Genomic DNA, 24,880 nt, shown 5'->3' with positions numbered 1-24,880 from the left:
GATGAAAGTTAGCCAACAAACAAAGATTCAGACCAAATTCAGTTCATTAGTATTCTGTAATAAAGAAATCGTTTCTCCTCCTATCTGACCAAGGTATGTATGTACATATACTAGCATGCTTTTAGGAATAAAACCTGGGCAACGTCTCAGTTTCGATGTACCTGAGGATAGACACCACAAGAGAAGGGTAAGCCAGGCAACAACCTGCTCCAAGGTCTCTATTCCCCCACTCTGTCCTAGCCGCTGCCTAGCCTCTTTAAAAAACCAGATGAGGTGGCCAGCCCAGCTACCAACTGGCTCTATGCTCAGGAATGCCCCATACCACCTGGCACGCTCCACGGGGAAGATGATAGAAAGAAGTCCAGGCCCAAAACCATCACCCAGAAAAGCCCCAGAAGCTGAATCCAAAATAGATCAGGCCTTGATTTCCCAGCCTGGCTCTTCGGCCTGGAGCCTATGTCCTCTAAAACAAGGACCTGCCCAGCATCCAGGAACCTCCCTGTTGTCCCTGTACTCCTAACCCTGGCTCCTCGTAATTTTTCTGACCTGCTACTAAAGACCCAGTCTTCCAATTGCCTTCCTCTCTCAGACAATAATTCAGCAAACATTCAGAGCTTGGCAAGGCAAAGTGACCACAAACAGACACTGACTTCCAGTAAGAAACTATAGAAGTTGCCTTGCTATTGCGTGCACACATCCCCTGGAGGTGCCCCATCTGCATAAAAACTACGCGAATCTATCACCTGGGAAGTTTCCACACTGGATAATATCCCAAATCAGATTCTCTTCTGGCATATTGCTGGTGGGCTGGAGACACTGTGATGAGACCCCCGTGTATATGCTCGATTTCCTGAGATGGACGTGCAGCCCCTTTAGAAAGGGTCTGAGAGAACGTTAGAAGTCCCAGGTCTGTCCAAAATACAACCAACGACTCAAAGAGAGCCCTTCCAACGCTTTGGGAATCGTGAAACGGAAAGTCGAAGTGGTTCTCCCAGTCAAACGAATGGGTCCTTTCCTAATTTTAAAGTGCTGTAAGTCCACCGAGGAGAAGCGCCTGCGCGCAAACTCGAGCTAATTCCCTGAAGAATGGCACTGCTTGCCACTCCTCTTTACCTGTGTGGATGATAACAAGGTGGTGACGTGTCTTGAATCGAAGGTTTTGTCACGCTGCCAACGTGGGCCTGAAAGCAGCTTATTTCAAATGGCCTAAACTTCTGCTGAGAACATCACAGCAATATGACAAACAAATCATAATTTCCTGGTTTGGATTAACCACCCCTAGACCCTCCTTCCTAAGTGGAGGGCTGCATACTTTCGCAGGTAGTAATCAGATGTCACACATGATGGGCCTGATTCAATCCAAATTATGCACAGAGCTGGGGGGTGGGGAGTTGCTTTTGATTCTTGTCGGCTCCTTGCAGATGCCAGGCCTGCTGACGCCCGACTCCCTTAGAATTCAGTAAGCAAGTCAGAGGGAAGCAGGAAGAGAATCCAGGGCAGCTAGTAAGCTGCCTTCACCTCTGCCTCAAGGAAAGTTCTAGCATTCAGAAAACACACCTCCCTGCCTTGCTCCTGGAAGACCTTTGTACCATGTGCTCTGAGCCTGGTGGTGCCAACAGTTGAGAAAGAAGACTTGTTTTTGTTTTTGTTTTTTATTGTTATTTTTAAAAACCAAATCAAGATTTTGATTTTCGAAAAGAAACCCTTAGTCCCTCCTATGTCTAAAAGGCCCATTCTTGAGCAGGAATAGCTTGAAAGATTTACTTTATATTGCTGGTTGGCGTTTACATCTGCAGTTTTCTTGGGAAGGTTTTGAGAGGGCTATTTTTCTCAAATAGTTGAAGCACAGTTCTTTCTGGCTGATTTCACAGATTCTGACTTCTGGTTTAGGTAAGCCAGGTACTCAAGGCATCAATCGCTGAATTCCCGAGCATTAGATTTAAGGGAAAATAGGCTGAAATGATTTGAGGGAGGCAAGGTATGTGAAAAAACATAAGAAGTCTTTTGTGCATCGAAGGGAATGGATACATACTTCCTAAAAGTTCGTAAAATTAAAAATTAGTCATTGCCAAACTCAGGAAACCCCTAGAGCATCAGGCTAGGACTTCTAAAAACTAGAATTCTAAGGCTATGTTTTATAATTCATAATCTGCCCTCTTCCGAGATCAAACCTAATTTGGTGACCTTAAAAGACAAATTCTCCTTTGTAATGCAACAATCAGAATAAGCTGCCCATAAATTATTATAAAACTACCCATGATTTTTCCAGCACAAAAAGAAAAATAAAGAGTGCCGAACATAAGAGACTACGTTTAATGGGGGTGAAATCAAATAAAAAGGAGGCAAGAAAAAAAGAATAAAACAGGAGCTAATAAGTCCAAGAAAAATTTTTCCTTGGATTTAGAGAGCTTTCCATTCGGAGAAACAACAGGATACTTGGAGGAATTTCCAGAGGGTAGCCGTTGTTAGCAGAACCACCTCCTAAGCAGTCATTTCACAATCTATGTTCCTCCGCATGTGGTGTGCTGGAGGAGAGTGGCCCATTTTTCTCGTGCAGGTGACCGTAGGCAAACTGTCTCCCAGCTCCATGCCTTGCAAGCATTCCCTCACCTTTAGTTTACAACGCAGAACCCAAATTCGACCAAAGTTAGCAAAATTACAAACTGCCATGCGCTTTGTGCCTAACCATGGAGGAATTATTTTACAAATAAACTCATCGTGTTCTACCTGGTACTCTTGGATTGGAAACGATCTAAATGTTGTTAAATTCCTCATTAACCAACACAACTGAGTACCATGCAGCTATCGAACAAGGCTGAGGCTGCACGGCAGACCCGGATGTGGAGGCACAGAATAGTTGAATAGTGTATCTGGGAGGCTGCCATTTGTCCAAAGGGGGGGGGGTTTTGTTTTTTTAATGAGAGAGGGAGAAATGAAACTGCTCATTGATGCACTGACTCTCCTGCAAGAAACTGGTAATTGGGGGACACAAGCGGGAGGAAAACTTTTCACTGTACACCTTGTTGTGTGTGCATTGTTGTTTTTTAAAATTCTGTACAAAGTGAACGCTTGACCTATTCAGAAAGAATAAAAACCGACAAAATACATATTCCATTTGGGTGTTCGGGTGGTCATGAGTGCAATCCTCAGAATAAAAGAACGTTTTCCTTTCTAGGCCAAGCATTGGCCGACGTAACCCAGGAGTCCCCTTCCTCTCAAAGCCTTCAGGGCGCCGGCACAGTCCTGAGGGAAGGCCCTGTGGCTCGCCAGTGAATTTTCATCAGTTCACCGGGGGCCAGGCTGGCCAAGGAGCTGCGCAGGCTGCTGCAACGCCTAAGCCGGAACAGCTGCATAAACTGGCTGTGCCCCAGCCTGACCTATTTCGGAGACAGGTCAGACCAGTGCATGTGGGGATAAGAAAACAACCTTCCTTCCCTCCAGTGGCAGCTCTGCCAAGCTGCCCTGGTGGGAGGAACACGGGGCCGGTGTTTTCTGCCCCTGAAAGCCTCATTCTGAGCCAGGCTACTTGCTTTTCACCTTCACAACGCACCCCAATAACACGTAAGCCCCATCCCCTTGCTACTGGATGGAGGGAAGAATCTAATAGAAAGGTCGTTGGAATGTATTCTTCAGGAGAAAGAATACTGCTTTGGAAAGTTCTCTTGATATTTCTGAACCCAAGTGTTAAAGGTGTGGGAATTAAGAAGAATCACGTGCAAAGAGAAAGGAACATGCGGGATCTCATGTGCGAAGAGATGAAAACATTTAAGAACAATGAATCAGGCTCAGGGGGAGGGTGGATGCAACGAAAGAAATATTGGACAAAAACAATTCCACAAAGTGGAGGATTGCAACTGAATCTCAGGTATAAGAGTATATTTTCAAAAAGCAACCTGTTTGTCCATCTCTGAGCCAGTAAAAAAGAACTTGTGCAAAACCACAAAGAAAAGTTTAAACTGGAGGAGATTTTTAAAAGCCAAGCTAATCTAAGTAACTTTCATTGAGCTGGGGTGAAGGGGGGAGTATTGAAGAAATAACTTTTGACATCTCAATGAATGTTGTTAGAATTTTTATTTTTCCTATCTATAAAATCAATAAAGTCTTTTACATTAAGTAGTTGCTTAGAAACTCCAGTTTTTCCACTCAGTGAAAGTGGATCTCGTGGGGTATGTGTTTATTTTGGTCTTCATTATTGTTTTTCAACCCTGAATGAAGCTTTTCTCCACCCTTGGACAGAGCCTATCCGCCAGCTTATAGATTGGTCATTTTTTGCATAGTCAGAGTTTTTATTTTCCCAGGATTTTAAGGTTTGCTATGATAGGTGTAATCTATCTAGACATAACACGCATCTTTCTCATTTTATCCTCACAGCACCCTGGGAAGCTGGTATGATGCACCCCATTTTACAGGTCTAGAATCTAAAATTCAAGGAATCACAAGTGAAATGTGCATGGCCTCCATTTCAGAGCAAAATGGGTGACCCAAAAACATGCCACTTCGACCTTGGTTATCATGCTAGTATAAGGCTGGGGAGGGCATCAAGGGAAATTTGGAGTGTGTTTAAATTAGAAAGACAAGAAATCCTCTATTGCTTTAGTGAACCTCAATCAGGAAACTGGCTGAGTAGGGATTCAGGAAGAAGAAACCTGTTGCTTTTCTTATAATGAAATGAATTGGACCAATTAATTTCTTTCATTAAGATTAAGCTCAACCATGGTAATTAAGACACACACACATACACCTTCAGCCAGGATTTTCTTAATTACGACAGCATATTTAAATATAGGCTCTAAGAATCTATGATTATTTCAAAATAAAATGTTTTTAAATGATAGACTATAAATGAAACGAGGACACTGGTATCTCCCACATAATGCCCAAGTGTGTGTTAATTGACTGGATGAGGTGTGCTCCCAAACATAAAAATTAAAAATAATAAGGGTACAAGATACAAATGTAGACTTTGTGTCAAAAATGCAAATGTTTATGTGACTACATCAGCATTTACTATGAAAGCACACAGAAAATAACTAAACCAATTCATGTTGTAGCATAAAATGCATAACAACTAACTTCCCGGTCTTTACTGTTCTATTCTAATATACTGATTGCTTCCATCTAACGACATAAGATCAAGGGCATTTAATTCTGCAGTTGTTTCCAGAAATAAGCCTACTATCTGATTATAAAGTTTTTGAAAATCTATGTTTATGCTTCCATAAAAGTATCCTATTTGAATTTTCAAAATGATCCTGGAAATTTATTTAATGATGAAAATCAGTGGTACTTTCTCTCCCTCAATCCTCGACTGGTCAGCTAAGAAGTCTCCCATCCCTGTCACAAAGCATTTTGATCAGTTATTTTAAAATGGAATCTGTTGGAAATAGGTCCAGGATGAGTGAGAAATTGGCTCCTAGAATTAAGAGTTTATATTAATGTACTATTCCAGATGCAGTAAGTCTTGCCAAATAAAAGTATATAGAATCAAGAAATCATTGAGTGAGTTTAAGGAGAAAGCATACAGCTAGTTTACTATTGCCTGTGGTGAGTTTTACCTTTTCTCTTTTACCCGGGAAGGTTTATTTCCCAATTACTGCATTAAGAAGGAGGACATAAAAATTCACTCTACTTTAATCAAATTGTTTCTCCCCAAAGAGAAGGTTCCTTGCTTTGTTTTGTTTTTACTTAAAATTCTGCAGCAAAATAAAAATGCCACAAACTCTGCATAATGTACTGAGCAAGGTAAAGCTCTTTCTGAAGTCTTTCCTTTCTAGGAGGAAAGTACATCACAATTTCTGAATTTCACACCAATGCCCTTTATTAAAATACAATTTCATTTTTAAAAAGAAGAGGCCTCTTCCATGCAGAAATTATCTGTAATTCTTTTCTTAGTTTTCATCAGGAAGGAATGGAAACAGAAAATGAAGGTAAGAAGTCATAAAACTTATTATTCCACAAATGCCTTCAACAACCACGTGTAATTTTCACATCTCCCTTTGAACAACAATGAACTTTCTAACTCATCTCTTTTGAGTAGATATATTGAAACATGGATATGAACTTTGATAACTGTCCTGATATATAAAAATTGGAAAGTATAAGTATGCTGTTCATTTGGGAGCATTAACTGCAACACAGACAGTTTGAGGACTTTTCTTAGCAGAGACATGTTTTGCGTTAGGCAAAAACTCAGAAAGCTGTTGGAGCTCAGTGCTCCACTCAACACTGCAAGGTAGAGCTAAACTCTGAGTTGCATCATGCTCTCCAGTGGACTGACATGAATGGGGAAGAGGGTAACTTTCCCAAGAGAGAAAGAGAAGTCCACAGGGCAACTCTGCTCCCCATTTGGGAGTACATCTTCCAGGAGAAGGGAAACTTCTGAAATTCTCTTTCATTTCCCTTGCTCCCCTGGAGGTCACAGTTCCCCCAGCTAAAAGCAGCCAGTTCTTGGGACAATTTTCCTTTGATACTGAGATCAGGAGCCCAACATAAAGCTGGAATCTGCAGTCCCCTGGCAGTCCGTAAACACATAGCCTCATATCCAAGGGGGAAAATGCACTTTAACTACATGTGTAAATAAAATATGCACATGTATATGAAATACAAGAAAAAGAACTCTCTAATGCTGGATCTGTCTTCAGGACAAGGGAAGCATAACAGATCTGAGCTGACTCTAACTTCCAGACTAATCTACTTCAGGCAATTGGTCTACGCGGCAATGACTGGGACATAATAGTCTCTATCAGAGAGCATTTGATTGTAAATGGGTTATTAATTGCTTGGTGGTAGGGTTATAATGGAAATATTAGAAAATATCCACTAATGATTCAGATTCTGTATGTCAAGTTTCACTCGTTCAAGTGTAAGCAAGGAAAAGTAAAAAGTAAAGTGAAAATGAAATCCTATGCGCAATTATTTAGTACTGAAGTGAGCACAGGCAGAGAAGGCGGGTCAGAAAAGCCCTCCTCCCCCCAGGCAGGTCCCTGATACCCAGTTGAGTACCCAAAGCCTAAATCTGGCATAAATTTCACAACCTTGGAGTGATCTACTGGAATTTGCAAATTAAGCACAGAGATGATATTTTCAAAGAGGGCCCTTACAGGAATTTTAGCTCTCAAAGTAAAAGGAAAGCCCATCCAAATATATTGAATTCTTAAACATACAAACAAAAAAGTCATCTACCAGTCAACAGCCAAAAACATCACAAAATTATTCAGGGACTTTTTCTCCAAGTATTCAACAGCAATGCTGATTATGAGATTGGGAGGTTGTGTGGTTTCCTCAGATTCTGGTGAGTCTATAAAGTGCAATCCATTGGACAAATAAACCTTTATTTTGTGCAACTGGGTATAGTTTACTACCAGCATAATTCATAGTGGTCCACATATAAATAAACTCTAACGATGCACAAAGTAGACACACAAACAAACACATATCTACTCCCATATTATAAGAGGTTTAAAAATATACACAAAGATCATCTAACCATCTACAAACACAAAAGTTATGGAAACATATGTAGAAAAATGTAGTCAACATAATTCCCGGTTTCCTGCGTATTTAATTATTCCCCACTTAGTTTTATATGAAAAGTGCACAACTCTTCTTCACATCATGCCAGCTTGGAAGAGGACTTTAATGAAACCTCCATATTTAGAACTTAGGTGACAGGCTGATAGAGGCTCCCACGCTTCCCTCATGCCAGAGAGACAGAGAGAGTCTATTTGATGATATTTTCACCGTCTTAGCCTCAGTTCTAAACAAGAAATCACCATGGGATAATTAAAAACACCCCACGAATCTCTTCTCTACAAATCTACGACTTGTAACTGGTTTCAGTTCCTATTTCTTAAAGAGAATCTGGTCAATTCCTCCTTAGAGAGTTCAGAGGAAAAGGAGGATTTTCCAAGACAGATAAATTGAAATGATCCCTCTTTGATCTCTGCGGTTAGGAATCCCTTACAATAGAAGATGGCTACTGAGGGGCCGTGCTCCCGCCTTTTAATGCACAACAATGGTATCAGCAAACAGCTACTTAATCAATATTTGGCCAGGGCTGCTGAAAACTTCCTTTTCAGATTTTAATTCCTAGTTGTAAAACAACCCCAGAGCAGCCAGTGAGATAAGACATTAAACTGACTGCTTAATTGCCTTTTAGTGCCTTGTTAGTTATATATGTACATTCTTAATGGTTCTTTAATCTTTATTTACTTGCATAAATAAGTTACTTGTCATAGAAACCTACAGAAGGGAATCTTTTCTGCCCAGCCCTGGCCGAAGCCTCTAGTGGTTTGTTTGTTTGTTACTGCTGTTGTTGCGATTTTTTTTCCCATTGGCCATTTACATACATACAACTTGAACATTTCACCTCATTGCTAGGAAGCATTTTAATTTTTTTGTCTTCAAAATACATGTGTGAATGGATGCTGAACCCGGGCTTTGTGGCAATGCTCCTGTTCACGTGACTGATTTCTGTATATTCCACTCGCCTGAACCGAGGAGCACTTGCTGGTTCCGCCTCATCGCCCCGCTGGGTTTTATTGCTCAGCCCTGGGGACACTTAAATAACCCTCAGTAATTATTACGCACTTGAAGCCCTGACGTCCCCGTTCCGGTGCTATCAACAATCAAATCAAACCCCAAAATAAACATACGATTTCAAGCGTTAATTAGAAAATCTGCATGTTTTCAATAATGCTAGGAAGTAAGCATCCAGCAGTCAACCAAACCGAACAGACAAGCGAAAAAGGAAACGCTACGATCCGTACTCCGTGTTTCCTCTAAAATCGGTCCCATAGGAAGATCGGGACAGCTAAGTTCGTCAGGAAAAGAACGCCGCGTGGCGTTCCAATTTAATTCGAGTTCTGATGTTTCCATGACGTTTTCCAATGGGTGATATTTCCTTGTCAAGTGTTGCAAGGACTTCAGAAAAATACGAGATGTCCTCCAACGACAAAAGACGCCGGGCTCACATTCGTGATTCCGACAAATGGACTTGGAGAGTGAGCTGCCTGTTTCCATAAAGGTTCCGACGCCGTCAACGTGAGATTAGGTACCCCATGATTTTAATCTGTGGGAAAGTTCGTGCCCCTTGCGCCCCCGGACACACACCCCCGCGCCAAGGCGGCCTTCCTTGCTAACTGCAGGGAGGAGAAGCGGCCTTCCGCTTCCCTCCAGTAGCTCCCATTAATGACAAAGTGCTATTTGCATGCTTCCACTGGAAATGAAATGCTGCAAGGACCTTTCAAACGTTTCTGCATTTTTAACTGCTTTATCTTACGCCCCCTGAAGCGCTGAAGGCATCCCCTGACTTTTTGAAACGCTCACAAGTTTACAAACAAAGCGGGATCCGAGTCAAACTTTTCCATTTTTACTTTCTCAAATTAAAAAGCGGCACTGTTTTTCATAAATGTCAATTAGGAAAGGAGGGAGAGGAAAGGAATATAACACGCCACCCCCCCTCAACCGACCTCTGCTTGGGCCCTCTTAGCAGCAGAGTTTGAAATTGTTGCAAACCTCCCACGCTCGCTTGTGATTTTTAAAGGGGGGAAAGTTCTATGAAAGTGCATCTCCAGCCCCAATCAAAACATCAGTTTGGCGGTCTGGCCTCTCTCCCCCTGCCCTCCCGAGCTGCTACTTCAAAGGCACTCCAACAAGTCGGTAATTGTAACGTTGCATCTAAATATTTAAGCGAGAGTCTTGCAGTCGCGTGTCCACTTTACAGTCCTCATCTGTCCTCTAATTCCATTACGGCACAAAGCAAAAATGTTTCCCAAAACTCACAAACAGGAAAAGCGTCACTCTGCTGGAAAAGGGGGAGGGGGAGGAGGAGGAGGAGGAGGAGATGAAGGAGCAGTTTCTATTGATTAGTCACCGCTTTTGTGTTAAGGGCTTTCTTTAAAATAAGGAAAAAAAAAATGGGGGGAGGCTGCAGAAATTTCACTAATGTGAGCCTCAGGCAAGGGAGGGAAAAAAAAGAGAGAGAGAGAGGAGAAGGGGGGGAGGCGGGCTGTGTCTAGATGAAAGTGAGAAGCACATAAAGGAGGCAATTGAGGCGGCCTCAGCCCGGCGAGCTAAGCTGCGAGCCGGCCGGAGCGCAGGGGAGGGGGCGGCGCGGCGCGGCGCTTTGGCGCAGGGCTGCGGCGTGGGGGCCCAGCCCATTGTGGCGGCGCCCGCGGGCCCGTTCGGCCGCGCCGGGGGAGGAACAGAGGCGCCCATTGAGCGGCCGCAGCGCGGGCCGTGCCCGCAGCCCCCGATGCCGCGGTCGGGGCTTGGCTCCTCTGGCTGCCCCTGGTCCGACTTCGACGCGGGCCAGGGGCGGGGGTGGGGGTTGGGAGGGGTGTTCCCTAGCCGCCCTACCCTCTCCTTCCACCCGCGCGAGGGTGCTGGAGGGATGACCAGGGCAGAGGCGCAGCACCTGGGCGCCCCGGCCTGCGCGCCTCCGGCCCGCACGCCGCACGGCTCCTGGTGCGGGCGAGGACCAGGGAAAGCTAAGACGGTGAAAGGGGGCCATCCGGGAGAAAGAGCAAGACCCCGAGAGAAGGGCGAGGGTAATTCTGATCTTGCGGGGTGCCTCTCTCTGTGTGTTGAAGTGTTGCCAAGCAGACCTGGGGCCAAAGATAAGCCTAGGAGATCCAGTCTCAGCAACACCCGCCAGACCCGCAGGGAAGCTAGATCCTCCTGGAAGAGCGTGACGCCCGGGTTAGGGCACCGAGGAGACCCTCCCCGGAGGTCTCGTCTCTTTTCACCAGGGCGCACGGAGCTCCTTATCAACAGTTGCTCTATTTTCCAAGTGGGGCAGCTGCGACTTTTGCTGCTCAAACTACCAGAGGGAAATTTTTGAGGTTTCTAGACCTTCCTTCAAACTGTAACTCACTCTGTCCTGTCTCTGCCCGCCCCCCCCCCCCCCCCCCTTGCCCTCCAGGCTCTTCTGGGAAGGGAACTGGAAGGGCTGAAGAGACTGAAGCTGCATCTTCCTTGACAACCCCAAATTAAATTAGGCTTCAGCTCCGAGTGTGTGTGTGTGTTCAACAGTACAGCCCCTGCTGGGGAGAATATTCTGTTTTTAAAAATGGTAGCAATTGCCCTTGAATGGCAGCCGGTCCAGCTAGAAGGCCCAAAAGACTAGAAACATTTTGTAGGTGAAATGGCCACTTTTTCCACGCTGGAGAGTCCATAAAACTTCCTGGCGCAGCAGCTATTGGGACTCCTTGAATAATTCATCCCTCATTGCAAGCCCATAATGTCTATTCTCAGCCCTTTGTGGAGCTGTTTTCTCTTCTTTTCTCCTTGAATTATAAAAAGGTTGCCTTCCTTTGTTCACATCAAGCTGCTGCGAGCTGGAGCTTTGTCTGGGCCGAGCTAAAGTGTGAGTTTCAATGGACTCTCCCGGCTTTGTCTCCCAAGTTCATCTCCAAGTGTAGATTGTGTAGAGAAGGCCTTCTTTGTAAAAGCTGGAAAAGTTGTACAAATGTTTGACCAGCTCATTTGGGACGTTTTGTCTCCTCGGCCCCGGTTGCCTGTGCTCGGAGGAAGCGTCGGATCGGTCCGCGCCGGCGCCGGCTGTAACTAGCAGCGAAGCCGTGGGGCCCTGAGCCTCTCCAACCGCTCTCCGCTCCTCGGCCCGCTGCCTGCCGGGGCCCGGTGGGTTTGGGTTGGCTTCTTGCCCTCCTCCCTCCCCAATATCCCTTTACTGCATCAAGGCTTGGGGGGGGGGGGCGGGAAGCTGGGGTCTTTTCTCAGAGACCAGGGCCAAAATGCTCCCCTCCAAAAAAAGGGGCTCAGACTGAGTCCATGTGAGGCCACTTCTTTAAAGGAGGGGTACATCATCTCCCTGCTCACCCCCCCCTGCATTTTGTCTATTCTCCATTGCATGTGTCCATGCCAGAGCATCTGTACTTTTGTTATTTCCCCTAAATCAGCTATTTGGATTTATGATGTCCAAATCTAAGTGTCCCTTAGAGGTTGTGCCTGGAATTGGCATTGTTTGGTCAAGCAGCTGCTCTGCAGGCCAGCGACCCACCCTGGGTTGGAGACTGCAGGTAAAAGAAGTCACCAGCTGCCCCACCTATAGCCCCACCCTGGCTGTCACTAGGTGGAGGGCGCAGGCCCAGCTGGCCACAGTGGGTGCCCACCCCAAGCCCACTGGAATCTTGGCAGAAGGTGAACCTGGAGGGCCACCTGCTTCAGGCCAATCCCAGGACAGGAGGCCCCTCGAGGGCAACTCACAAACTCAACTCAGCTGGGCCAAGGCCATGCTCGGGTGGACAAGGGCAGGGGTGCCAGGCGACTCCAGACTTTGCATGTTTGACAGGTTACAACCATCCCCAAGGCCAAAGCCGCTGAGACACAATTCCTCCCACTTCCCTGTAAGTGCATGATGTCTCCCTCCAGGCTTAACTCAACATTGCCTTTTTTTTTTTTTTGTACCTTTAGTAAGAGTAAGAGAACCTGGACTGACTATTCCTGCAGCAGGTAAAGGTGAAACAGACTGCATGCATCAGGCTCCCTGGGAAGATTTTTCTCTTGGTTCTGACAGACTGCAGTCAGTAAGGAGCAGCTAGTCTGCACCCCTGGGTGGAAATAAGGTGCCAGCACTGCAGGCCCAGGAACCCAACCCCAATTCCCTCTGTGTGTACCTTGACTACGGGCTGGCTTTACTTCCTGGACATAAGCGGGGAAACTCAATCACCACTGGAAACCTATTTAAAATAAAGAGGCAACATCCAACTCTCTCTTTCACACACACATCAATTTACAAGTCTATCAACGTGGGGCAATTTGGGGAACCAACTGCCCAAAAGAGCTCTCTCTCTCTCTCCCCTCAAGGGGTAAACTCTCCGTGGACCCAGGCCCTTCCCGAGAGCACAAAAGCTGCTTCAACTTCCCTGAGACTCACATGGCCTCTCTCCGGAGACCCCCTCTCCCCAGACCCCGAGGCCTCCCCGGCATCTCTGTCCCCAGTCCCTCAAGCCAGCAGGCAGGCCGTCCCCAGAGCAGAGGGTAATCCACCGTCTACCTTCCGGACAGCTGGGAGTGGTGCGGAGAAAGAGTCACACCAAGGAAAAACCAATGACTGGAGGAGGTGTCTGTTTTAATTTGCAAGCGTCTCTCTGGTCTTTCCTCTGAACGCCCTCACCCTGGGAGGGTGCCGTGGCTGTGAACCAGGAGGACCTTGGCCGCCCTCTGGCCGCTCGCGTCCGGGCGCCGACGCCAGCGGAGGCCCGGGGCGGCCCGGGCCGCGCGCGCCCGCTTACCTCGCTCGCTCAGGATGCCGTCGATGCTGTGTTTCGTCTTCTTCTCGCTCTCCTCCGCCTCCTTCCTCTCCAGGTCGGCCTCCTCCTCTTCGCCTTTCCCGAATTTACTCCTCAGGATGCGGCTGATGGAGCTCACTGGGGAGGGGGCGGGGGCGGGGGAGGAGCGCACAGGCTGGAGCCTCCCGGGGCTGTGCCCGCAGGAGCCCCCGCACCCCAGCCAGGGCCTGCGAGCGGCTGCCCAGCACGCCTCCGCCTCTCTTCCCGCATCTCGGGCCATCTCCCTCTTTCCACCTCCTCCTCGACGCCCGTAACTCACCTCATCCCCCACCCCCCACCTTGGACCTTCAGGTCCAAGGACACCGGAGCCTGGGAAGCCCTCGCCTCCAAGTTTTAGGGTCGGAAAACGCCAGCTCTGTCTCTCACTCCCCGGCAGGAACCGTTTCCTCCCTCCCCTCAGAGACGGGCTCGAAATCTCCAACTTAAGGGGATTCTCCCTAGAGCCCACCCTGCGCCACCAACGCCCCACCTGAAGGCACTGGGCTGCGCGGTTCCCGCGCAGGGAGGACGCGCACCCCCACCCCGTACCCTGCAACTCCACTCTTTTTGAGCCCATAAAGGGTTTCCATTTCAACTCCAGAATCGTTTCCTATTGTAAAATCAAAAGAAAATGCACTCTCCTCCAGTTATTTTTTCCAGATTCCCGTCTGGTAAACAAATCCATGCCCTGAAATATCTCATTCTTGCAAGGGGAAAATGGGAGTTTCCTTTTAATTAAAAACAAACCCTCCCGCTCTTCTGCCTCCGCCTCCACCAGGCTGCCCGAGGCGCCGGGAGGGTCCCTGGGACTCCCGGGGAAAAGCTGGGGCCGGGGCCGGGGCCTCCCCTCCGCCGAGCCCACCGCGGATTCTCGGCAGTGCGGGCCCCTCTGCCTTCGGTTGGGGTTACCAGGACATTTGTTTCTCTTTAGGAGGGAATATCAGTATTAATAAACACTTGGCCCCCGCCTCGCCTTTTCTGCCCCGCCGCCTCCACAGCGACCCTCTTTGGGGAACCTTCAGGGCGGTCTCCCCCCCACACACACACGCAACATGCCAGCAGCTCCCGCTTTTCTTCCTTAAAACGCCAGTAATAGTTGGGAAATATTTCAGAGCCCCGGGAGTTGCCGCCTCCCCATAGGCCGGATCGATCATTGGGGTGATTACGGCTCAGACGACCCGCCCGGGTCATCGCGACTGACGGCCGCGCCTGGGGGAGACCGGAATGGGCCTGGTACCTGAAGGCACAGTGTTTCGATCACAGACGGCGTCCTTGAGTAATTTGTCTCGGATTTCCCAGCTGAACATGCCTGGGTTCTCTCTTTTGTATTCTTCAATTTTCTTCTCCACGTCAGGCGTTGTCACCTGCTTTAAGGGAACAGGCAGGCGGCGCGTTGGTACCGGGTCCTCGAGGACAGAGGCTGCGGCCGCAGCACCTCTATCTATCCCCGACTGGGTGCTCCCTCCTGCGCCTCTGGGAAGGCGCCCGCGGTCACCCAAAGGCCCCCAACTGTCTGAGGCCGTTTACTCTAAAAAGGGGCAGAAAGCCAATGTCCCCACCCCGGAGAGGTCCGGGGACCCTCCCCTTCCCCCTCCCCAGGGAAGCTCGGCCAGGAACCCAGTAAAAGAAGAAGAGTTATAACACGGGGAGGGCAAAGGGAGGGGGTTGTCCGTCTGTCCCTAGAAATAAAGGCAGAAGCAACACGAAAACGAAACTAAAAGAGGAATGCCTGAAAGAGGGGTAGAAAAGTCAAGTTAGTTTCTGCACCTTGTGTCTCTTCAAAAAGCCCACGATTTCAGCTAAGGTAAAAAGCAGGGTGAAATGGGGAGAGTGAAAAAGTATCTGGTTTTAAAGAATTAGAGAGGATAACAAATACGGATAATGTTCTTATTTTCAAGAAACAGTTTCCAGAGGTTCTTGGATAGGTTGTGAAGAGGGTTTGTGGGGAGATGTTTGGAAGGCTTCAGTTTGCCATAATCCTTCTCTTGATTTTGCCCTGTGGTAAGTAGAAATTTATATTGGATTCTCCCCACATCCAAAAGAAAAGGCAGACTCGGTAGAATTCCGTCCTACTCAAGCCTAGCCAGGGCGACTTTCTACTTCGTTAAAGGGAATGAAAATAATGTGAAGAGGGCACCAAACTGCTTCTTAATAACCAAATCTTCTGCTCATCACAAAGAAAAATCATCCTAGCTTTGGAACTCTTTGAAGACAATTCGGGTTGGGAGGGATTGTGGCTGGAGGTGGGGCAGGACTTCTTCAGACTGCCACACCATCAGAAAACCAAAAGGAGCTTCCTAGATACCTGTTAGATTCTCAGAAGGGCTGTGCAATGGGTGGGAGCTGGAAAGACACCTGGGGTAGAAATAGTCAACAGGTGGGCACGTGCAACTGGCCTGTTTTAGGTAGTTCCTTTCAAAAATAATTTAATGGGGATTCCAGTATTCCAAGGCATTTTTAAAAAATGTTCTTGTTGCTCTTTTGCAAAAAAGGTGGGCTTTCCCATTGCGTTCCTCCAGGAGCATCGGCACCAACCGAGTGCCACCCCCCAACAGCGCGCGCGCGCGCACACACACACACACACACACACAGAGCTAGCGCTTGAAAAATCGCCGGGGTGGCTGTCCTGGCTTCTGGCTGCCTCTTCCCAAACTCCGGAGACCTCAGGAGCCGAGGCCGCCGAAGCCGGCCGGACCGCGCGCTCACCTTGGGCTTGCTGCCGCCGATGGCGCCGGGCCGGATGGAGCCGGTCTCCTGGTACCTGCACAGGATCTTGGACACGCAGCCGTGGGACACGCGCAGCTGGCGCGAGATGACGCAGGGCCGGATGCCGTGGTGGGCCATCTCCACGATCTTGTGGCGGATGTGGTTGGGCAGGGGCCTGCCGTTGATAAACACGCCGCCGAGCTGGTTGACGCGGCCCTGGCCCAGAGGCGTGGACACTGGGCGCGCGCGGGGGAAGGAGAGACCCGCGAAAGTTACTTGGGGAAGACGAGCCGCGGCCCGCCTGACTTCGCGCTCTGCCGACCAATCCGCGTTTTACAGCGGCTCGGACGGCCTTTTACAGCCCCGGCGCTGAGGCTGCTCCGCCATCTGCTCTCGGCCACCACAGTCTCTTTCAAACACACCTGTTTAAATTAGTCAGCAAGGCCGGGGGAAATCGAGACACTTGGACTCTGGTGGGAAAGGGGCCACGTGGGTAAAAAGACTCGCCCCATTCTCTGGGCGCTGGAGGGGTGGCGGTTTGGGGGAAGCCCCGGGGCTGCTGCAGTCTGTCTAGCTCGAGACAATCCGCCGAGAGACGCTGACCCCGGGCGCGGGCCTTCGGGAACTCTGCTCCCGCTAAACCCTGAGCAGCTGGGTCCCCTCTCCCTTGCAGCGGGCCTTGGGCGAGCTGACAGCCCTTGGAGTTTTACTGGCTAAGAGAACAACCAAGGGTCAAAGACGGTCCCGAAAGGGAGGCCGCAGGGCTTGTCACCTGTTACATCTTCGGACACCGAGGGCCTCCTGGCGGGGCCCCTGGCCCCCATCGTGCTCCGGGTATTAAGTTTTACTTTGGACTGAGAGCAAGGCCGCCCCGGGGGCAGCATCCCCAGGCCGGGCCCCCGTCTCCAACGGGCTGGAGGGGCTCAGTTTGCAAAACTTCCTGCCTCCCTGGGCTTCCCGGGACCTTCAGGTCGAGTGCAAGGAGGTTTCCCAAACGGGTTATGGAAGGTTCGAGATGCCACTTGCGCTGAAGGGAACTTTAATTAATTAATCAACAGTAAAAGTTCCCTCGCGTTGCCAGTCGTCAGCCCTCACCACCAATTCACCTCCCCACCCCCCTGCAAGGAAATTCTCCTGGAACTAACAAGAGTTCAGCAAATATGGACGTAGCCAGGACAATTTTGAGACACGTTGGAGTGGAGAAGACGCGGGGAAGTCACTCCGAAGCCCTTTCGCCCCTTTCCCACCACGGCATTTCCGAAAAGCAGTGGACCCGGCCCGGGCGCAGGCCTGGCCGCCAACTCCGCGCGGGTTTGCGCAGGGAAAATCAAGCGGATCCTCGCCCCAGACTGTTGCCTCCTGGGATGGGGGTGTCCGGGGAACTGGCTCCCAGGAGGAGCCGAGGAGCCTGTGGAGACCCTGCGTGGGGTGGGGACGACGTGTCCCAGGCCCGGGCTCCGGGCGACGCCGAGGCCCTCGCTTACCTTCCAGCGGGAACCCGCTGCGCGGGTAGTTCTGCCCCGGGCCGGGCCGCATCATCCTGGGCACAGCTCCAGCCAGAGTGGTCATCCCGGGGGCAGCTTCGGTCGGAAATTAAATCCAGGTGAAAAGGCCAAAAGGAAAGGCGGGCGCGGCGCTGGCGACCCTTGGGAACTCCCCCGGGCTCGGCGAGCCCCTACCCACAAAAGGCCGGAGAGAGGGGAAGGGATGCGGTGGCGTGGGAGGCTGCTCTCTCCGGGTCCCGAGGCTCGAGAAGACACCCGGTTGGAAGGGGGCGTGCGGGGAGGCTCCAGAGTCCGGGATCGCGAGCCCAGGGCGGAAAAGTTTGGTTCGAGTCGGAGGCAAGTGGCCTGCGGCTGGGGGCGCTGGAGAGGGGGGCTCCGAGAGCGGCGACGAGCCGGGGAGGGGGGTGGGGGCGGGAGCGCGGCCGGCCTGAGTCTCCTCCCGTCGTGACACGGAGTGCGGGGCTCCGGGCTTGGGAGCATTTATTAGTTCTTTCACCCAAAGCTTGGTCAGGAGCCCTGAGCTGCGATTGGCCGACGGGGAGACCGTCCCGGGTGGCGGAGACACGCGCTGATTGGGCGACAGCGGCCACTTTCTCTTCCCATCCCCGGCGGTGCCGCGGCCTCCGCCGGCCCCGAAAGGCACCCTCGCCGCGCCCCTTCCCGGGGAGAGAGGTGCGGAGCGGTGGAAACCCGGAGAGACAGAGACAGAGACACAGAGAGAGAGACCGAGAGAGGGAGAGACCCAGGAAGGTGGCAGCAGCAGAGTGGAGAGGGTGGAGAGGGGTCTCTGACTCCGTCACTCTTTCTCTCTCTCTCTCTCTCTCTCTTTGGCTTTCTATTTATCTTTCTCTCTTTGTATCTCTGTGTGACATCCTGTCTCAAACTATTCCTCCCCTTCTGTCTTTCTGTGTGTCTCTCTCTGTCCCTCTACCTCTGGGTGTCTCTCTCCTTCTATGTCTCTCTTTTCTCTTGGCTCTCTGCCACTGGAGGGGGCAGGGGCCCAGTTTCGATAGAAGGCTGAGGGAACCCCAGACCCCTTTAGCCTTCCTTCTTCTTTCCTCTGGTGGGAGCCCCTTGGCTTAGACTTGTTACCAGATCCTCCCTGTAAGTTGCCTCAAATGAGTAGTCCAGGAGTATGGATGAAGTTCTCTCTCACTCTCTCTCTCTCTCTCTCTCTCTCTCTCTTCAGTGTGACGCATTGGGAGCTGGGGTGAGGCCCCACGATTTCAGTGGAAGGCTAGGGGGAGGGGGGAGGGGGGAGAAGACCTCCTCTTGATTTAAAAACCCGCTCTGGGAAGCCTAAGCAGGGCCCTAAATCTCGACGTATAGATCTCTGATGCGTCGGCAGGGATGCGTCTATATGTTAAAGTTTTGCCCGGCTGCAGCGTTTGTTCTCAGGAATTTATTATGGCATTCAGACTAAACTGCTGGAAAAATAAAAGGAGCGAAGTCTTGGCTAGGAGCTGAAGTGTCCCCAGCAGGATATGACGCCAGGAGTGTTGTAAAGACTGTCTGTCCTTAGAGAAGGTACCATTGTGCATGGCCTTTTATTTATAACTTGGTAAGTGCCAGCGAACTCGCCTCCTTTACACCCCCGAGTGCCAGCCCCGCGCTCCGCACTGCGCTTTATTCGACCGAGTCTATTCAAGGACTGTCACTCCGGGGCCGCGAGGTATTCAGGGCCTTAATCAATCAAAAGGATGAGAATCGGGCAGGTTTTTTTCCTTTGAAATGAAGGAAACAATGACTTTCTGGGCTTCAAGTTCCCCTTTTTCCTTTTACGATTTTTGAATTTTTCCTGCGCTGGACTTCTCCACCACCCCCTCTGTCCCTCCCTTCCCCCACCCACCTCCTTTGACAGTTTTTACGTGAACTCTGGGCTCCTACCCCCACTTCCCCACCCCCTAATTAAGGCAAACAGAAAGCAAGATGGGCTGGGGGAGCATAGCTCCTTCACGGCCTAGCGAGTTGGCCCTTTAAAAACACACTTGCCAGTCTGGAAAGCAAGCAGCTTTCAGCTCGGCCCAACGTCGACAGCCTCGGGTGACCCTCGCAGCAGCTGAGGCAGGCCTCTGGGACACCGAAATCCCCACCCATCCATGGGGGATGCCCTCTGTGCATTATAGGATAAAACCTGCTAAGAGCCAAGCTTTGTTTAACCTGGTTTTCTATAAAATCATCCAAGCAGTCCCGGAGAAAACTTTTTTATTTTCTTTTTACAGCACTTGCCCGCTACCAGATTTCGTATCCTTGCTCCCTAACCCACTTCTCAGGGATAAATCTCTAGACCTAGGCTTTTCCCAATTTTTCTGTCTCCATAAAGTTGAACACAGCAGACATAGGACTTTCGAGGGTGGTGGGAATTGTTGGGGAAGGGTTGTCCGAACTGTAATCCAAGGGGGGGGAAATGCAGGATCAACTCGCCGCTAAAAGGAGCGCCGGGGCCGCGGGGAGCAGTTCAAGAGCTACCAGGACTGAGTCTCGTTTGTTGTGAAGCCGACGGCTCCTACTCTCAGCCCTCCCCGCGAGGACCTCGCTGTCTCCAGACGGTTTTTCTCTCTCAAAAGTAGGCAGGTCTGAGAAGGGATGCGTTGGCCGCAGACTCGCTCTCTCCAGTCCCGCGACCTCTCGGCAATGGAGAGCCGGCGGCTACCCCAGAACCGGGGTGCTGCTGGCGCAACTGGGGCTCGATGGCCCACGAGCACTGGTCCAGGACGTGCAACCATGAATTGGCCGCCCCTTGCTCAAAAAAAAAAAATGTACAAATGGAGACCGCAGGGTGTATGCGGCTTGAGGGTCCGCAGCTCCGGGGTGAGGTGGTCACCCATTTTCTCTCTTTCCCGACTTCTCCTCTGCCCAATCGCCCCGAAGTTTAGATGTGGTCAGAGGATTACTCGGCCAATCCCAAAGCGGGCAGGGCCCGGGGGGGGGGGGGGGGGGCGGGTGCCCAGGCCAGAGGGGGATGGATGGGCACCCTCGAGCTAGGACGGCTAGGCTGATAGGGATACAGAGCCATTTCCAAACACCTCCGCAGTCCCATTTCCCTGCGGCTGAAGTCCCTGAAGTAGCACCGGAGAGGGATCGGTGTCTGCTGAGGTGCCCCTGCCAGTGAGCTGGAGGAAGAGGGCACCCGCCGGCCAGGCCAGGCCGAGAGCCGAGAACTGGCAGGGCTGCGTGCCACGGAGCTTGGGAAGGCCAGTCGTCCCTGTTCCCCCGAAGGGGTTAGAAGAATGTTTGCTCAGGTTCCCTCCTCCAGCCACTCTTCACCCATCTCCAAAGCTTGGGTGGGCCTCCCCTTACCTCACCCCGAAGTTTCTCCAGAAGGTGAAGTCACCCCTGCACCCCACTCCTAAGTCGGGGAGTCGGGTGAGGAATCTGCCTCGGTTCAGGTGCTAATTGGCAAGGAGTGAGCCTGGGGTGGGACTTGGAAGGTGAACATGCCGATCCGCAGCCCCTAACCAAGATTTGGAAGGTAGTATGCACTCCCGAGGCTGACAAATGAGCCGGAAAGCAGCCAAGAGGGTCCCAGGCAATTTTTTGAAGGAGGGAGCCGTCTACCCTTGTTATCTGTCCATGTACAAGATGAAACCCGGAGGCAAAGTTTTTTAACAAATAGAAAAGAAGTTAACGCTGTTTTCTCTGCCCCAGTTTCAGAGCATTTCAGGTGACACAGAGGCAGGCTAGCAGTCCAGGCCCGGGGGAAGGGGGCGGCGGGTGGGGGTGGGGGGGTGTGTGTGGAATCAGTCCCGGTTCTGAAAGGTTCTCCCTCCCCTGCCCGGGATCCACTTTGCAATCGCACCTGAGGCCCTCTGCCTGGTCCTCACAATATCCTCCGGCGCTCAGCTTCAGCCCCGGGGGACCTGGGCACCAGCGGTTCGTGGCCTACGGTTTTCTCCGGGCCTCCACGAGATGACCTCACTTCCAGCCCGACAGAGGCCTTAAGAGGAAATGATGATCTACGCAAAATAATAGCCCTGACCTGGTGGGGGGTGAGGTGGCGTCTACCACCCGGGCCTTTTTTTTTTTCCTGCCGGATCTGAAGGGCCGGGCTCCCGCACTGTCACGGCCCTGCAGGGAAGCGCCTGGCCGCCTGCCCGGCCCCAGGCATCTTCCTCCAGGCCGGCAGTTCCAGGCCCGAGTAAACGCGGCAAGAAACCCTTCGTCCCGCCGAAAAGGCCATTCCCGCGCGCGCTCCGGGACAGGAAATCAACACGCCTGGTCCTTGATCATCACGCGCCGCCGGGCCGGGTGGGATGACACCGGAATCGTGAAGGCGTCTGTTGCACCCGCGGCCGGCCGTAGCGACGGCCCCAGCGACCGTCACTAGGTCCCCCGCAGTTATTTGTCAAAAGCCTTGGCGCCGCTCTGCTCCCCCAACGGAAAGTCAGCGGGGATGAGTCTGGAAGCAGGAACGGGATGGTGACCCCGGCGCTGCACTGAAATGTGGCGAGGGCCAACCTCAGTGGCTTTTGCCCCTGTCCTGCCCCTGCAGTTGGGAGAGGTAGGTGGGGAACGTGCGGGCGCGCTCTCAGGGAAGAACAAACGGTTGATGGGAAGAAAAGCAGGAAGGAAAAGAGGGAAGCAAAAAGAAGAGAGGGGAAGAAGAGAGATTTCAAGCGTTTTTTGAATGGGAGAGGCGGAGAAAATGAACCGGCGAGCAACTTGTCTCCTACGGACCTGTACTTGGTTCTGCAATCATTATTTTTATGCAAACAAGGAAAACAAAATACTAGAGCCAAATTCTCCAAGGGAAAGAAAAGCTCGTAAAACGTCTCATAAAAAGTTAGAATAAGTCCTCTGTCATCTTCAAAAAATGTTCTACCCAATGCGGTGAGAGTCCGCTGGGGGAGTTGATGTTCAGAAACGATGGCTAACTGCTGCGCTGCGTGTGGGTGCGGTGCGTGCGCGCCGCGTGTGAAGGGACCACAGGGGGGGAGGGGAGCCAAGGGTTGAGGGGCCTGAGGGGGGGAGAGGTATTGGGGCCCTGGGCCTTTGGAGAGAGGAAGGAGGCCACCGTGCGGAGGCATGGGGGAGAAGGGTGGTCTGGGGTGGGGGTGGGGGTGGAGCGGGGAGGAGCGTGGGGGCAGGTGGGCAGGAATGTTGGGGGAAGCGGGAAGGTCTGTTGCGTTTGCTTGGGCAAAAAGAAGGTGAGCACCCACTACTCGGGGGCCAGCCCCCAGGTCGGTGGAAGGGGAGACTTGCGGTTCTTTCGGCGGAATCAGGCCAAGCTTCTCTCCTCTCGGGAGAGTCTGGGGTGGGGGGTTCACTGAAGGAGTAGGAAGAGAGAAACCCAGGAGGCGAGTGTCGGAACACGGGGTCTCCGCTCTGAGCCTGGACATGGCACACTGGGGTCAAGGGAGCCCGGGATCCGGGGTCCTGGGATTTTTAAAAGCGCCCCCGGGGCGAGGGCTGAGCAGAGAACTGCTCCCAGTAAGTACAACAGGTGAGGGGGCGGCAGGTGAGTGGGCGGCAGATGGGTGGGAGAAATACGGCTCTCCACGGGCCAGCCCACACCAGAACCTTGCGCAGCAGGGACCAGGGACAGGAGAGCGAGGTTAGGAAACTGCTACGAAGCTTCAGAGGTTACGGTAGGTTTCGCGCGCTCTACCTCCCCGCGTCCCCGCGGCGGGTGAGAGCGCACCGCAGACAAGGCTCCCAGCCAGCCCGCCCTGAGACGCAGTCTCTTCTGACCATCTCACGTTTTCAACAGGTAGCGGGAGAGAAAGAGGGAGAGAGGGGAGGAGGAAGAGCGGGGGAGGAGGAGGGAAAAGAGAAGAAGAAAGAAAAAGAAAGAGGAAGGAAGAAAGGAGGGAGGGAAGGGAGGAGAAAGGAAAAGAGGAAGGAAGGAAGGGGAAGGAGAAGGAGGGGGGAAGAAGGACACCCATCTTCACCACCAGACTAAGACCCCTCAACCCCTCCAATCTCTAGACATGAATTGCTTTAAGTTCCTTCCTAGACCTTAAACTTGATCTCCATCTCCCTTCCACCAGGAGAGCACCTATTTCCTCTTTCAAGTGAAGTTTCTCTTTCTCCAGATGAACCTTTAAACAGTCCTAGACTTTGATCTGATGGGTTAAAGCCTAATTTTCACTCAGAGGCTCGGTGATGGGAGGACCTTGCGGGAAAACTCTGGAAAGATGAAAACTGACCATCTCGGGCTGCCAAAAGCGATGGACAGGAGCAGGCGAGCCGGGGTGGCTTAGCTGGAGGGCGCACCCGACCCGCGTGCAGACCCTGCGCTAATCCGCAGCCGAAGCCGCCTCGTGGAGAAGTCCCCTCGGCGGCCCCGCGCCCAGGACACCCGCGCGGTCCCGCTTCTTCCCCGCTCCCCCCACCCGCTGAAAAACCCCGCAAGGGTTGCCGAGGCCCCAAGGCACCCTACGACCAGCAGGGGCCAGGAGTTAAGAGGAATGAGCTTCAGAGCGCCTTTTTTTCTTTTCGAAACGAAATCTAATACTATCTGGCAGCAAAAATATATATCACCGGCCCAGAGTCTGAAAGATTAACATTTGGAAATGTAGGAAACGTAATCTGCATGGCTAATTGATTCCCAGCGTATCGGTTTAAAGGATAAAGATCGATATCTACATGATGGATATTGTATTAATAGGGGCATAAATAAAGGCCGAAGAGTCGTTACCGAAAGCTTTGAAGCTGTTTCCCGGCTCTTGGGCCCTCCATGCGGCCACTAGCCGCCCCACCCACCCCCGCCCTGTCCCCAGCCCTGTCCCCAGCCCCCGCTGGTCGGGAAGTACTAACTTTCCCCATCCCGGCCAAAATGTCTACGGTTAAAGCGAGAGGGCTTTTTTTTTTTTTTTTTTTAATAGGGCGGCACTCCAGGGAGAAGAGGCCGTTTTTTGACTGGATTGTAACAGGTGGAGGGTAAGGCAGCAGGAGGTGATATTTTAGCACACCAGACACCGAAGACACGTACACGGCTATAAACAGCCACACAGAGACGCACGTTCACATTTAGACACGTTTACACGTTCACACGTGGGAGCTGGTTCTCAGTGTCGCCTGCGGGTCCTTGTTCTTAGAGACACGGCTCTAGAGCCTGTTCCTTCCGCGCTCAGCGGCTCCCGGCGGCTCCCGGCGGCCCCTCCCGGTGTGGAAGGACCCGGGCCGGGAGAGGTCCCTCTGGATGGGACTGTCAGGAGGCGCAGCTCAGCACCGCGGGCTGGGGAGTGCCGGCCACGTCCCTAAGCTTTCCTTGAAGGGAGGCCGCTGTGACCAACACCCCCCCCCACCCCGCGCACCCGACGCAGGGGCGGATTGGGGGTAGGTGGCGGGTCGAGCCTCAGGGAGTGGAACCCCCGAAACAGCAGGATGAGAGCGACGGGATGGCGACACCTCGAACTTCAGCCCCGTGGTTGC

The 24,880-nt window shown here is 51.6% G+C and overlaps 1 protein-coding gene across 1 annotated transcript in view; it reads right to left on the bottom strand.

Moving 5' to 3' along the window:
• PAX3 (paired box 3) overlaps positions 1-17,794 on the bottom strand; it is a 93,274-nt gene extending 75,480 nt beyond the window's left edge. The window contains exons 1-4 of the mRNA XM_071216000.1: positions 17,483-17,794; positions 15,999-16,234; positions 14,530-14,659; positions 13,257-13,391 (exon numbers count right to left, since the gene is read on the bottom strand). Coding sequence (XP_071072101.1) covers positions 13,257-13,391; positions 14,530-14,659; positions 15,999-16,234; positions 17,483-17,567 — 586 coding nt within the window. The 5' untranslated portion in view covers positions 17,568-17,794. The remainder of the gene's footprint in view (positions 1-13,256; positions 13,392-14,529; positions 14,660-15,998; positions 16,235-17,482) is intronic.
• Between the last annotated feature and the right edge of the window lie 7,086 nt (positions 17,795-24,880).

This window comes from Dasypus novemcinctus, chromosome 7, assembly GCF_030445035.2.
Source record: "Dasypus novemcinctus isolate mDasNov1 chromosome 7, mDasNov1.1.hap2, whole genome shotgun sequence".
NCBI classification, from domain to species: Eukaryota; Metazoa; Chordata; class Mammalia; order Cingulata; family Dasypodidae; genus Dasypus; species Dasypus novemcinctus.
The sequence above is the reverse complement of the archived record's forward strand: the minus strand, read 5'-3'. Positions and strand labels throughout refer to the sequence as shown.